General features: G+C 50.9%; 1 protein-coding gene across 11 annotated transcripts in view; it reads right to left on the reverse strand.

The window, feature by feature from the left end:
• Positions 1 to 14,427, reverse strand: part of EPS15L1 (epidermal growth factor receptor pathway substrate 15 like 1) — a 107,267-nt gene that overhangs the window by 36,084 nt on the left and 56,756 nt on the right. For 10 of the 11 annotated variants that reach the window (XM_088839139.1, XM_055431451.2, XM_055431449.2 and 7 more), the window contains 4 exons: positions 8,003 to 8,164; positions 7,304 to 7,501; positions 5,192 to 5,356; positions 468 to 591 (listed from right to left, as the gene is read on the reverse strand). In XM_088839139.1, the coding sequence (XP_088695265.1) occupies positions 468 to 591; positions 5,192 to 5,356; positions 7,304 to 7,501; positions 8,003 to 8,164 (649 nt within the window). The remainder of the gene's footprint in view (positions 1 to 467; positions 592 to 5,191; positions 5,357 to 7,303; positions 7,502 to 8,002; positions 8,165 to 14,427) is intronic. The other variant, XM_055431450.2, reaches the window with a different exon arrangement.

Consider the following 14,427-nt stretch of genomic DNA (forward strand, 5'->3'; position numbering starts at 1 on the left):
AATATAGATAGCCTTCTTGGAAATAGTTTTGCTCTGCAAAGAAAAAAGAAAACTTAGGAAATCTTGTTTCTAGAATTCTTAGTTATTCCTGACTCGTGTGTGGCTCTGGGTGACCTCACTGTGGTAAGACCTTAGAGACTCTGTGTGTGGGGACCTGCTGTTCACTAGGGCTCCATAATTGCTACTACATTTACTTATCTTAGTCCTGCAAGGTGGACGCAATCTCAGAGCCAAGCCAGTTACCCTTGAACGTGGACGTCTCACAGTGAGCTTGGAGCTCTTCCCACCGCCACTCAACACCAGAGCTCTTCAGTTAACCAGGTGAAGTGAAAAACTCAAGAGGCCTGTTAGGCTCCAAGAATTTCTTTCCTCCCCCAACGTCAGAGGGTGCTACCAGTCACGAGACAACCCAGAGGGGCACAAAACAAACAGCCTTTCAGTGGCCAAGTGGGTGCCAAATGAAGTACCTTTGAAGGGATCGGCTCCTTTAAATGGGTCGGATTTGAAGGGGTCTTCTGCCTGAAAGGGATCCGGATGCAATTCTTGGGCGTTGTTGCTAAACAACAAGGCTTTATTTTTGAAAGGATCGTCCTGTAATTTTGCGAAGAGACAGGACAGGGATTTCATTATTTCAGATTTAAAGTCAAGCACACAATTCTATACCTAACTGCTCTATTTTCCCCTCTAAGTGATGTGACTCTAAAGAGAGTAATTTTTATTAAAAAAAAAAAAAAACACAGAAGATGGATTTTAGTTAATAATAACGTCAACAACAGTCCGTTAATTGTGATAAATGTACAAGACACTAATAACAGGGTAAGCTGACTGGGGGTTATACAGGAACTCTCTGCACTATCTTTGCAACTTTTCCTTAAGTCTTCTAAAATGAAAGTCTATTTAAAAATCGTAGACTGGAAGCAACCCAGGCATCCAGTGATGGATGAACGAATAAGCAAAGTGTGGTATGTCCATACAATGGAGTATCATTCAGCCTTTAGAAGGAGGGAAATTGTGACACATGCAACACGAATGAACCCTGAAGACATTACGCTGAGTGAAAGAAGCCAGTCAGCAGAAGACAAATACTGTGTAGTTCTACTTACATCAAGTCCCTAGAGCCATCAAATTCATAGAGACAGAAAGCAGAATAGTGGGTGCTCAGGAGGATGAGGAGTAATGTTTACTGGATATGAAGAAATTCTGGAGCTTGGCTGTACAACGTGAATGTACTTTATGCTACTGAACTGTATAACGAAAGACGGCTATGATGGCGAACTTTACGTTATGTGTCTTTCACCATAATCAGAAACATTTTTTAATAAATCACTGTGTCAGAAAAAGAGTCATATTTTTGGAAATATCAGAAAGAAAATGTAACAAGTCCCCCCAACGACTGCAGCTCGAAGCCTCCTTGTTCAAAGGTGCACCTCCCTCAAGCACCTCCTCAGAGAGCATGTGCCTATGTGGGCATTTTTTAAACTGCCTGTTTCCATTCCAAGAGGCATGACGGCTATTTGCATCCAGAGAGGAAGTGCGTGCTTATGCAGTCAGAACTACTAGAGCATACACAGCACTTTGCATTTTTCTTTAAAAAGTGCTTATTTGCAGAAACAAACAGCGTATTTAAATCGGGGTGGGGGGGCGACTTGCTTTTGAAGAGCAAATTTTTATAGTGGAAAAATCACCTGAAAGGGGGTGGGGAGGAACCTCACAATATATGCGGGAAAACAGTGCACTTGGTTTAGAAATACTGAGATATTTTGGTTCAGAAAGACACACCCTCAGTGAAAACACAAAGGTTTCACTATGACATTAAAAAGCACAACATCCTCCTTGAATCTGGCAAATGTGTCAGCATCCTTGGGGCTGTCAAATTCAGCCATTATTCCAACTGACTGAGACCAGGCGATGAGAGCCAGGGTAGGGTGTCCATGAAAACACAGGGCAGTGGCGTCAGAGGCGCCCACGGGAGGGCCCTGACAGGGCTGGATGACTCCAGGGAGCAGGACGTGTCTCAGAGGTGCCAGGCCAACAGGAAGCCCCAGGCTCCCGAGGAATGGACCAATGCCCCTGCCCTCTGACAGATGTGGAACAATCTTCCTTACCTCAGAAAGATGACCTGGGGCCTCCAGCCACAGGGCTTCCCGACGTGGGGAAGCCAAGCCAGGTCTCGGGCAAGTGAATACCGACATCTGCCAGCGCGGCATCCGAGTCTGCAACGCAGACTCAGTAAGGATGCTGTGGTGCCAACTACCATGAGGCGCCCATGCCAGCAAGCAGCCAGCGGGGGTCTGAAGCACAGACCAACATGCCGGAGAAGCCCTAAACTACGGAAGCCAGGAGGCCAGCATGGAAAATCAACGCCCTGCAGCCCTGGGGAAAGGAATGTATTTGTTCCAGAAGAAGAGAGAGAGATGGTGAACGACCTGGATAAAGTAGTGAATTAAGAATGACAACTTGGAAAACGAAATAGAATGGAAGCTTCTATTTGGTTTTTAATTAGCAGTGGCATACCACTGCTAATTGGTACTTTTTTTTTTTTAGTTGTTTTCAATTGCCACTTGGAAGACTTGACAAGTAACAGCGGACGAAGGCAGAGAGGACACCGATTCCTGGGTGCTCTGGCTGCAGTCCCCCGAACTGAAAGGCAGGTCTGCCATCTCTCTCTCAGGAGCAACTGCTTGGCCTGAGGCAGCAGCCACTCCCTCCCCTTCAAAGGAGAAGCCTAAGATGACCCTGGCAGGATTCACGTGGTTAGGGTAACCACAGGCGGTTCGGATTCCATTTCAGGTTCAGAGCAGAAAGCTAGATTTGCCCTGGCACAAAGATGCCATCAGTTCCACCATCTGCTGACCACCTACTGAGGAGCACGGATCCATCTGCCCACATGGGAGATGCAAGTGTGGTGGCCAAGCTTGGGGAGAACGGCGCCGCTCGTGGCAGAGAGTGAGCGCCGTGAACAAGGAGCTCCCTGACCAGTCTTAAGTTCTGCACGTCTCAGGAAACAGACGTGACAGCTCCGAAAGGGCATCAAGGTGGCATTCTGCGACATTCCTCCCCTTTAGACAGGGGCTGGGCGGTGGTGTGCCAGTGCGATCAACACCCTCAAGAAAAAATAAAGCTCTGCTTGATAGCCACTGCCAATTCCCATGGTGTCACTACCCCCATTGTGGCTGATGTCCAGTTACCAAAGGTGGTACAAACTTCCTATTCAATCATCGGCTCTGAAGAGTTAGTCAAGTGGCTCCAGGAGGCCAGGGGCTGAATGGGACAGACAAGCCCGTCCTGCGTGATGAGCTTGTGTTGAAGCTGAATTCTGCGTCTCTCCAGTAGACAGGCTGGCTGAGCATTGACTCCAGGGATAAGAAGCCAGTGCCCTTATCAGCAGATGAAACACAAGGAAGAAGCACTGCCTTCAGAACCCTGCCATTGTGGACAAAATCAAGTCATGTGAGCCTAACACTAAACCCAGTGCCTTCAGTAAAACTGTCCAGACTTAGCACGCTCCGGACGCACCTCTTTGGTTACACTGGTTCTCAGGAAACTAAGCCCTTTACTTTCATCCCCTTTGAAGAGAACTAAGAGAACTCCCTCTCCTTGGGAACAGTCTTGAAATGTGCAGGAGTGAACAAAAGTCCTCTTCACAATGTTTATTAAGAAATGGAAACAAACCAAAAAGTGAGTGCTTTAAAGATTGTATTTGTGCAACAAGATATCGTTTTTCTTCCAAACAGTGGTTGTGGGTTTCTATGTAACACATGTGACTTCAACGTTTCAAGATGGATTGACCATCATGTAAACAACTGTAATAAGATGAATAAAAATAAAGGCAAAAAAATCTGGGGTGGGGGAGGGGGGGAATCCCTATTTTCCAAATGACATTTTCCTGCCAACTTTTTATCCAAGGAAATCCATCTTATCAAAGCCTGCGCGACAGAATTTAAGAGTGAGCTGTCCCATGAACTAAGATGGAACGGGCAAGCCAAGAGCTGTGAGGGTACCTGGACAGATGGCACAGTGAGAGCAAGGCTATGAAGCTGGAACGCACACACTGAGGCAGACAGACGGTCAAGCAGGAAATTCCGCCTCAGGCGGTGCATGAAGGAGGACCGATCACAGTCTCTATCCAGATGATGAAGCTGCCTAAATGGGCCCTGGAGCAGATACAGATTTCCCTCATTTGCTATTTCCAAGTGGAGAGGAATGTGTGAATGGCAGAGGGAGGAGGTGAGGGCCAGAGATGGGAGACAGATGAGAACAGCACTCTGGAGAATTAGGCACAAGCTTTCTCATAAATCCTAGGACAGAGCACTTGGCCACTGAGAAAAGAGACACGTCGAGAAAGGCCCAGAGTCTCACGTGAAGAGAGACAGAGAGGCGGAATTGTTATGGGGAGTGGAAGAAATCCACGAAGCGAACAAGGCCAGGAGCAGGAGCCTGGAGGAGAGAGATGGCAGAGCAGGGCATGTGGCCAAAGGCTTTGGGGCAGCGCACAAGGAAACTAAAAACCAGCTGTGTCCCCCCGGCTCCCGCAGCAGCACAGAGATGCCCTCAGCAGCCTGAGTGAGCTGGGAATGGCACACGCCAAGACTCAGGGCCATAGCAATGAACTGTGGCCAGAACAGGGGACTAAGTAACACTGTCTGGATGCCAGCGGCCCCCCACCAGGACCCCCAGGGTCCTGCGGCGTGAACCCAAGTGCTGACATTTCAAATGTGACCAAAATTTCAGGAGACGGGCCAATTTGTGGGTGACACAGCAACACCCTGGGAGGGCTGATTGCCATTCCTATTGATCTTTATCTCCACCTGTGACTTTTCAAGGTGCTCCTCGTAGAAACACGGACATACACACACACACTTTTCCAGCCTCCCAATGAGGACAACGTGGGGTTTCACAATGTGTGAGGACTGATCCCACTGTGGGGCAGCCCTCCCAACGGGAGGCACTAGCCCATGGAGACGGATGTCTTCACACACTGGTTTTATGTAGGATCCAGGCCTGTCCTCAGCTTTGTCCCGGGTGCTGCGCTGCAGGGCTGGGGAAGAGGCAGAGCAGCCGTGAAAATGAGCAACATCCTGCACTTGCACAGGATTAAGGCTGGCGAGGGCTGCATCCAGCAGGAGGGGCCTTCTCTGAGCCCAACATGGGACCCAACCCCAGGACTGGAAAACACTCATTCAACCTTTACCATGGCTCCAAAACCGCCCCTCTCTGTCAGGGAGACACCCACGCTCAAGTCTGCTAGGTTGCTCAGGCTGACACCGGGGGCCCCGTCGAGCATCTCATCGTACTGCTCCAGACTGCGCTGGGCTTCCTGGTGGCTCTCGTGCAGCTGGGAGAGCTTGCTTCTGGCCTGGACAATAAAGACATGGTTGGCATGGAGAAGAGCTCAGGGGGAAAGCATCAGGCAGCACATTTTTATCTCAGGGCATCCTGCCCCAGTTATTCAAGCAGATAACTGAGTTACCTGTCTACAGAGCAGACAGTCCCTGCAGCCAAGTTGACAAGACTTGAGGCTGCTCATAAACCGAGAGAGAGAGAGAGAGAGACCCCATTCTGGCTGCCCTCAGGCGGCCTCTTTGTATCCCTGGTCCCTGAGAGAAGCAAGTGCTCAAATAGACGTTTGCTGATTTGGAATGAACCGGGACAAAATCCAGATTCACCATCTATTCAAAGTGATGTCCAGCAGTCATTTTGCTTAATGGGATTTTTATTGCCCCATTTGCTCCTCCTTGTTCCTGGAGAAGGCATGCGAGGCCAGGGAAAGGACGGCGATCTGTGGAGGCAGACAGATACCAGCTTTATCTTAACTGTCTCCTGCACACTGGTGACCTCACCTCTCTTTCCTCTTCTCCAAAACAGAACTGATGAGTAACAGCCCTCTTGCACTGTCTGGCCGGGTGGCCTTAGTAAGTAGCAGCTATGACGTTTAATATCATTATTACTATCACTAACATACATTTACGTCTTGGCTGCCATTTTATAAAGGCTGGAGGACTGATGCTGAAGCTGAAGCTCCACTGCTTTGGCTACCTGATGCTAATAAGAACCGAGTTATTGGAAAAGACCCTCAGGCTGGGAAAGATTGAAGCCAGGAGGAGAAGGGGGTGACAGAGGATGAAATGGTTGGATGGCACCATCAATTCAACAGATGTGAGTCTGGGCAAACTCCGGGAGACGGTAAAGGGAAAGAAGAACCTGGAGTGCTGCAGCCCAAGGGGTCACAAGGAATTGGACACGACTGAGCGCCTGAGCAACAGTAACGAAAAGGCCGAGCGGGAGAAGACTCTACAGACACTAACTGACAACAAAGCACGTTGTGAGTGCTGGCTGCTCAGTCGTATCCGACTCTGACCCCCATGGACCAGAGCTCACCAGGCTCTGTTGTCACGGAATTTTTCAGGCAAGAATACTGGAGTTACGGCAGCCATCCCCTTCTCCAGGGGATCTTCCCAACCCAGTGACTGAACTCACGTCTCCCACATGGCAGGCAGATTTGTTACCACCTGAGCCACCAGAGAAGCCCCATAAAGCACAATATATGTTATCAAATCCCTGAGGTTTGAGGTTGTAATCAACTTTTGCCTATAAACTGGCAAAAAGAACCAAGAGATCAATTCAGTCAAGAAAGGAAGCATGGATGTGCATTTTGATATTGCCAAGGTCAAACATAACCCTCATTGCGTAGGTGGGACATCCAAAGGCCAGCAAGGAGGCCTCTGGCCGTTCCATACAGGGCAGCGGCTGCAGACCTCGGGGCCTTCTCCCCAAAGCGGGCCAGGGAGGAGCGAAGCTCCTGAGAGGGTGGGGCCTCCTCACTGTGCAGCCCTTTGAGCGGCATGGGGACAGAAGGCATCCAGGACTCTGTCCTCTTGCTTGCACAAGGACCCAGGCTGGTGAGACAGGTCCTGAACCTAGGCTCTCTTCAAACCAATTAAGTCATGTGCTCACCCAGCCCACACCCACTCCTCCAAAAACGATGCGCACTCCAGCAGGGAAGCAGAAGGCTGGTGAGGCAAAGCAGACACCACCAGGCCAAAGTCATCATGACAGGCGAACACATGCTGGGGGTTCTCAGCACTTCACCTTCAGGCTGAACAAAGCCTCCCAAGGAGAGAACCTAACGTGAATGAGGTGGGCAGAAGCCACGGAGACACCTGGGACCGCGGTTGCACACACCTTGGTAACTGCTCTCCTTGTGGCACCACCCTGCTTGGCAGGAGACCCCAGAAGCCACATCCCACCCCGACCCCCAGCCAGGGGTGGCAGGCCCTGCCCCATCCCACCCCCTTGGACATACCTGGTTGATTTCGTCTTGAGTGGATTTCAGGGACTTGATGATGGTTTCCAGTTGAACTTTCCCAGCCTGGATGCTCTGTTCCAGCTGCGTCTCCTCCTGCTGCAGTCGGTTCAGCTCAGATTTGGCCCGGTTCAGGTCGTCTTCCTGGGACTTGAGGTCAGATTCCTGAGACTGGATCTGCGTCTTCAACGAGGAAATCTGAAATGAGATGAAATGAGACTTCGAGGAAGAACTCTGGTTCGTGTCTCGAGATGAGCTGACCCAGGGAGAGAGCTACCAGCCCGAAAAGTGGACACCTGGCTTCCTTAAAGGGACCCGTCTCCACATGTGGGAGAAGCACTGGCAATCTGTCTTTCCCTTGGGGCTGAATATGCCCTCGTCTCAGAGGTCTGCTGAGGTCACAGCCCCCCGGCTTTGTGACAAGCAGCAGACACCCGGCGGAGGGGAGACGGGCATGCTGCGTTGCACAGGCCAGGGTGGGGTGTCCACACAGAGGTTCACACTTGTGTGTGTGACAAGGCGGGGAAGACAGAGGTCAGGCCACACACGCTTGGACACTTTCCCAAATGACAGGTTCAACTACTCTACTAAACCAGCAGGATGTCTCAGCCTTGATTCAAGGTCACGGTGAGCTCAGGGAAGTTCCTAAAAAGCCTTCTTCTCCTGCTGGGCCGGGGGCGTGGGGAGACGATGACTCACCATCTGGGTCTCGTCCTGGCACTTCTGCCTGACGTCACTCAGCATGTCTCGGAGCTTGGCCTTCTGCTGGTCCATTTCATCCAGGCGGTCTTGGGCATCCTGTTTTTGAGCTTCCAGCTCTTGTAGACTGCTTGTTTCCCGGTCTAAATCATTTTGTAATTCCTAGGGAAGGGTCACATGAATTTATCTGAGACTCGTTAAAACGGGGGCATGTCCAAGCTAACTGTCACAGCTGAGACCAGAGCCCCTAAGACAGCCTCCAGGGACTTTCCTGGGGGTCCAGTGGCTGGGACTCCACGCCTCCACTGCAGGGAGTCAGGGTTCACTCCCTGGCTGGGGAACAGAAGATCCTGCATGTTGTGTGGTACGGCAAAAAATAATAAAAATTATTTTTTAAAAAAAAGAAAGATGGCCTACAGAAGCCCACATACCACAGCAAACAATGCACACATCCCAGCATGGCGGCCCCAGCTGAATCTCTCACTAAGGCCCTCAGGAAGTATTTACTGATGTCCTAAGAGAGGCCAGGCACCAGCAGAAGGGCTGGGTTCCTGGCAAGATGAGCTTTCCAGTGACTGGTGGTCATGAGGAGGGAGGAAAGAGGCGTCAGTCAGACATAAATGAGCAGAGATGAATGGACAGCTTGGCTGCTGTCGGTCAAGAGTCGCAGGGGCATGGGGAGACCAGACCAACGCTGCACTGGGGGAGAAGAGCCCAGGGAAGCACACTTCAGTGGACCCAAAGGACGAGCAGGTGGAAGCCAGGAAAAATGCCAGGAAGGTGAAGAGAAGATGGGGGGCCACAGAGGGCCTGTAAGAGAAGAGGATGCCGTGCTCCCCCTGGATCAAAGGAGAGCAGGCTGAGCACACCAGAGGCCATGGCCATGCCACAGACGCCACTGGCTGCTGCAGCCAGAAACCCCTGCGGATGTCCAAACACGGGAGCAGGACACGATGGTTCCCAACCGCTAAAGCTCCTCCAAGCAGGAGGAGCTTGGCTCCAAGAGAGCATTGCAGGTGTCCTCAGACTTGACTGTTAAGACTTCTAGGGGAAGGATCCTAGAGGTGCAAGGGCGAGTGTGAGAATGTGCAGCCGGTAATGGCAAAATCTGAAAGTGATGCAGATTTCCAAGCGGAGCCGGCTGGACTTTCAGCACAGCGCACCCTGAGGGGAGTCAGAGCGAAAAGAACCAGGCAGGTGGCAGAGCATGCACATGCGAGGCCCACCAGCACCTGCGCACACAGGAAGGCGAGAACAGGCACAGACAGCTCTCCTTAAACATACAAGACCTTTCTGCAAGGCCTTGTGGGAGCTGAGGGACTGCACCTCTGGGGGAAAGGGGGTGGGGGGTGGGAGGCGTCTCTGTCTTATTTTCAACCAGGTGAATGTCACGTCTACCTGTAAGGTAGAGAACTAAAGGACAGACGGAAAGGGAGGGGAGAGTGCGGCCTGAGGCTGACAAGAGGAAGCAGTGGTGGTGGGGAAGGGACTCAAGCTGGGGCCAAGGGCGAGGCGACGGCAGCCTGGGCAACGTGGTGGCTGTAGGATTCGAGGGAAGGGGTGGACTCAAGGTGACCGCTGGGGGGTCAGGGAGACAGGAGTGGTGAGACCGATCCCCAGGACTGGCTGGGGGTGCCAGAGGCTGAGGTCATTTCAGAACACTACTCAAAGGAGGTGCATGGACTCCCTTTCCCTGCTTTTTTAATTTTTACAAAATACTTCTTCATTTTTTTCGCTGTGTTGGGTCTTAGTCATATCACGCAGGATCTTTTGAGGCTGTGTACAGACTCTCTAGTTGTGGCACCTGGGCTTAGTTGCCCCACGGCATGTGGGATCTCAATTTCCCGACCAGGGATCGAACCCACACCCCCTCCATGGGAAGTCAGAATCTTTACCACTGGACCACCAGGCAAGTCCCTCCCTCTCCCTGCTTTGAGGACAAAAAGTCATGGCTCGTTCCTCTTTGTCCACCAAAACACATCTCTGAGTTATTTGTGGGACTGGGTTTTCTGCTCCCCAGTATCCTTCTCTCTGACCTTTAATTTGAAGAACAGACCTTGAGTGTGACAAGTCTGGAAGGGATAAAATCAAATGTTTTGAGAGAAGGCTGGTGGCAGAGTAGAAACGTGGGTCTGCCACATCCGAGGGAAGGACAAGTGACGGTGGAGGTGGGGGAGACGAAGAAGGAGGGTCAAACCAAGCAGCTTCGTCATGTGGGACGTCAAGAAATCTGGGCCTCTTTCTGTAACACAGAAGCAGCCGTGGAGGAGCCCAGGGGAAGGTGGGCTGCCAGCTGCTGGTTAGCAAGGATGCCGGGGTCAGAGTGGAGGAGGTATCTGAGCAAAGAGAAGACAGAAAAAAAACCCAGACAACCTACAGACCCAGTTCAATCCCGACTGGAATGCCAGTCGTCTTCTGACGGGCAGACTCCAAGATTCAAAAGGAAACGCAAGGGATCCAGAACAGACAAAACAGCCTTGAAAAATCCGAAGTTGAGGATGCATATTTTCCTATTTCAAAACTTACTACAAAGCGACAGCAATCAAGACAGTGTGACTCTGGCATAAGATGAGACAGGAATCAGTGGGACAGAGCTGAGACTTCAAAAATAAATCCACATGTCTATGACCAACTGATTTTTTAAAAGGGTGCCAAAACAATCGAGTGAGGGGAAAAAAAGGGCAGTCTCTTCAAGAAAAGGATCTAACTGGCCCTCTTTGTGCAAAACAACGACGCTGGACCCCTATCTCACATGATACGCAAATATTCACTCAAAATAGATCAAAAGCCTAAATTTCACAGCTAAAACTACAAAACTCTTAGACGGGAATGTGGGGTAAACCTTTGTGACCTTGGATTTGAGAATGGGTTCCTGGATATGACACCAAAAGTAAGAGGTCCTGTGGTTAAGACTCCTCACTTCCAATATAGAGGGTACGGGTTTATCCCCGGTTGGGGAACTAAGATCCTACAGGCTGAGTGGCACAGCCAAAAAATTAAAAAAAAAAAAAAAAAAAGCAAAAAATGGAATAAATAAGCCAGACTTCATCAAAATTTAAAACTTTTGTGCTTCAAAGGACCAACGTCAAGAAAGCAAAAAGATGATCCAAGGATGGGGACGTGATATTTGCAAATCATATATCTGATAAGAGAGTTTATCTGGAAAATATAAAGAACTCTTACAACTCAGCTACAAAAAGGCAAATAACCCAATAAAAAATGGATAAAAGATAGAGTTGGCCTTTCTCCAAGAAGATACACAAATGGCCAACAAGCACACGGTTAAGATGCTCCCATCATTAGGGGAAGCGTTGCGGGCAATGAGCTACCACTCCAGACCCACTAGGAAGACAATTAAAAAAAAACAGAACTAACATCAAGTGTTGGCGAGGATGTGGCAAAACTGGAATCCTTATGCACTATTACTGGTGAGAATGAGAAATGGTGCAGCCACTTTGGAGAACAGTCTGGAATCTCTCCAAAGGGTTAAACGCAGAGTCACCAAGCGACCCAGCAATTTCACTCTTAGATACACGCCCAAAAGACGTGAACTCACAGGTCCACACAAAAACCTGCACGTTAATACTCATAGTGGCATCATTTGCAGCCAAAAACAGGAAAACCCAAACAGCAATGAGCTGGTGAGCAGATGGATAAAGTGTGGTGCAGCCACACAATGAAGCATATATTCAGCTATTAAAAAAAAAAAGTGAAGGGGCTTCCCTGGTGGCTCAGTGGTAATGAATCTGCCTGTAAATGCAGGGGACATGGGTTCAATCTTTGGTGCGGGAAGGTCCCACATGCAGCAGGAAAACAAAGCCTGTGCACACAACTACTGAGCCTGTGCCCTGGAGCCTGTGTGCCGCAACTACTGAAGCCCGCGCCCCGAGAGCCCGTGCTCCGCAGCAGGAGAAGCCGCTGCAAGGAGAAGCCCGTGCTCCCCAACTAGAGAGCAGCTCCCGCTCACCACAACTGAAGAAGGCCCACACGCAGCAACGGGGACCCAGCACAGTCAAAAATAAACAAACAAAATATAGAATAAAAAATAAATAAAAAACGAGATAAATAAATAAATCTTTAAAAGGAAAAGAAGAAGAAATGAAGCACTGACACACACAACAACATGAATGAACCTTGAAACTACACTAAGTGAAGAGAGGCCAGACACAAAAGGCCCAGAGTACAGGGTTCCACTGATAGGAAATGTCCAGAACAGGCAGATCCAGAGACGGAAGGTACACTGGTGAATGCCAAGGGCTGGGAAGGACTGGCTAATGGGTATGGAATTGCTTTTTGGAGGGATGAGAATGTTCGGTAATTGAGTGTGGTGACGGCTGTGCAACTTCGTGCATATTCTAAAAACCACTTTAAATGGATGAATTGTAAGGTATGTGAGTTACATCTCAATAATGTTGTTGTTAGAGACACAGAACAGTAAACCAGGCAAAGATACCACAGGATCTCACTAGGACAATAGTCATGGAAATGGAGAGGCCCCCCCTCAGGCAGTAGGGGGAAGGGGAGACCTTTGGGGGCTGAAACTGAAGCTCCCATTGCTTAAAACCAAACATAAACTGGCCCGAGGACCAAGGCCTCCTAGTCAATGCTGGGCCCTATCCTGGAGCCCATGCTAGCAGGTGTGACATATGATCTCCTGGCCAAACCCATCTGGAAAAACGCAACAGGAACCAGAGGCAAACCTGGTTCTCACAAAAGAGCTTTAATACATATAGTGTTCTGAGGGGACCCTGGTGGTCCAGTGGTTAAGACTCTGCCTTCCAATGCAGGGGGCACAGGTTCAATCCCTGGCTGGGAAAGTAAGATCCCCCATGCTGCACACGGCATGGCCTGAATAAATAAATAAATAGTGTTCTGTCGCTGCCTGAGCTGCCATCTCATTAGAGTAGAGCCTCTTCCTGGTCTTAGTACAAATGAGGCTCCCATGCAGCAGGGGCTGGCCTGGCTGGCATTGGCCCTGCTCCAGCTCTGAGGGGCTATGGGGGTGCACAGGGACACCACATCTCAAAGGCTGCAGGAGTATGCTGTCAGAGCCCAGCAGCGAGGTTCTGGGGGGCCTCATCCAGCCTGCTGTGCAGACCAAGGGGACAGCACCTCCAGACATCAGACCGACCTGACGGCTTTCTCAGAGTCGCCCAGGAGCAGGTATCAGAAACCTGGGGATTGGTTTCCCTGGAGTTCAAGGACGTCACAGCACCCAGATCCCCAGGGACAGGAGCCCGTACGGAGTGACAAAGACACGGAAGAGAGGACCGGCCAGGCATTCATGCGGCTGGCTGGGCCAGGGCCAAGGTGAGATGGGAGATGAGACCAGCGTCCCTGCACCAAACAGGGTGGAGGGTGAGTGGTACAGCAGGGCGAGAACTGAGCCTGAGGGAGGGCAGGTCTAGGACGCGGGTAGAAATCAGAGGGCTGAGGCGAGAGTAATACATCAGAACGAACATACAAACACCCAGAAAAATAGTCCCTTCACCCGCGGCCTCATATATGATGCAGCTTACTTGAGCAAAAAAGAACAAAACAAAAAACATGGCAATAGAGGCAGGCTATTCCCTGCCTTTTGATCCTAAACATGCCAGGGGACCATCACAGGCCCAACTCCCGATGCCAACATGTACAGAGTGAGAAGCCAGAAAAGAAGAGTCTGGACACTGCAGCATGTGAACCGATGAGAACCCACCCTACCCCACCTGCAGATGGAAGCCGTGACAGAGGACACTTCCTGCCTGGTGAGCGGGCAGTGCGCGCCATCTGTCCGCAGTGTCTCATGACATCCCCAGCCCTCACGTGACAAGGGAGGGGAAGGGGGAGAGAGTCTACCCAGACCCCTGAGCTTCACTGAGCCAGATGCTGCCCCCTGGCCCGGCTCAGGCCGCTGCCCTAGGAGGTGGCCCAGAAAGGACCACCCACTGCAGGGTGGTGGGAGGGCGCCTGCACATCATGGCCAGGTGCTGCTCCCAGCACTGGGCCTTGCTGCCGGTGGGAAGACCAAGGCCGGGAGGCTAAGCCAAGCTCCTGCAGTCTCCCAGGTGAGCCACAGTGGGGCCACGGTGCTGACTGCTCCGCCTCACTCCTCTCCCCTGAGCTCTGAGCTCAGAGCACTCAAATGCCCCACACAGAGACCAACAAGCCCAGCAGAATGCATTCTCGGGGTCAGGGTCGGGGGTAGAGACAACTCACGTCTCCCCCTGGTGGCAGAGCCATTCTCTATTGGGAACCAAGGTGTCTTCAAGCGTGCAGCTCCCAGGCACTGACCACTGCGTTTCCAGCATAGCCTCACTCTGCCCAGACGAGTGAGCGCCTGCCAGATCCCGGGCACCAGCCCACTGCCCAGAGGTGCGGAACACTCATTGCCAACGTTGCATAAGGTCTAGAGATGTTACATAACTAGCCCAAAGGCACACAGC

The sequence above is a fragment of the Moschus berezovskii genome, chromosome 8 (genome assembly GCF_049115385.1).
Source record: "Moschus berezovskii isolate FMDL1 chromosome 8, NW_MosBer_1.0, whole genome shotgun sequence".
In the NCBI taxonomy this organism is placed as follows: domain Eukaryota; kingdom Metazoa; phylum Chordata; class Mammalia; order Artiodactyla; family Moschidae; genus Moschus; species Moschus berezovskii.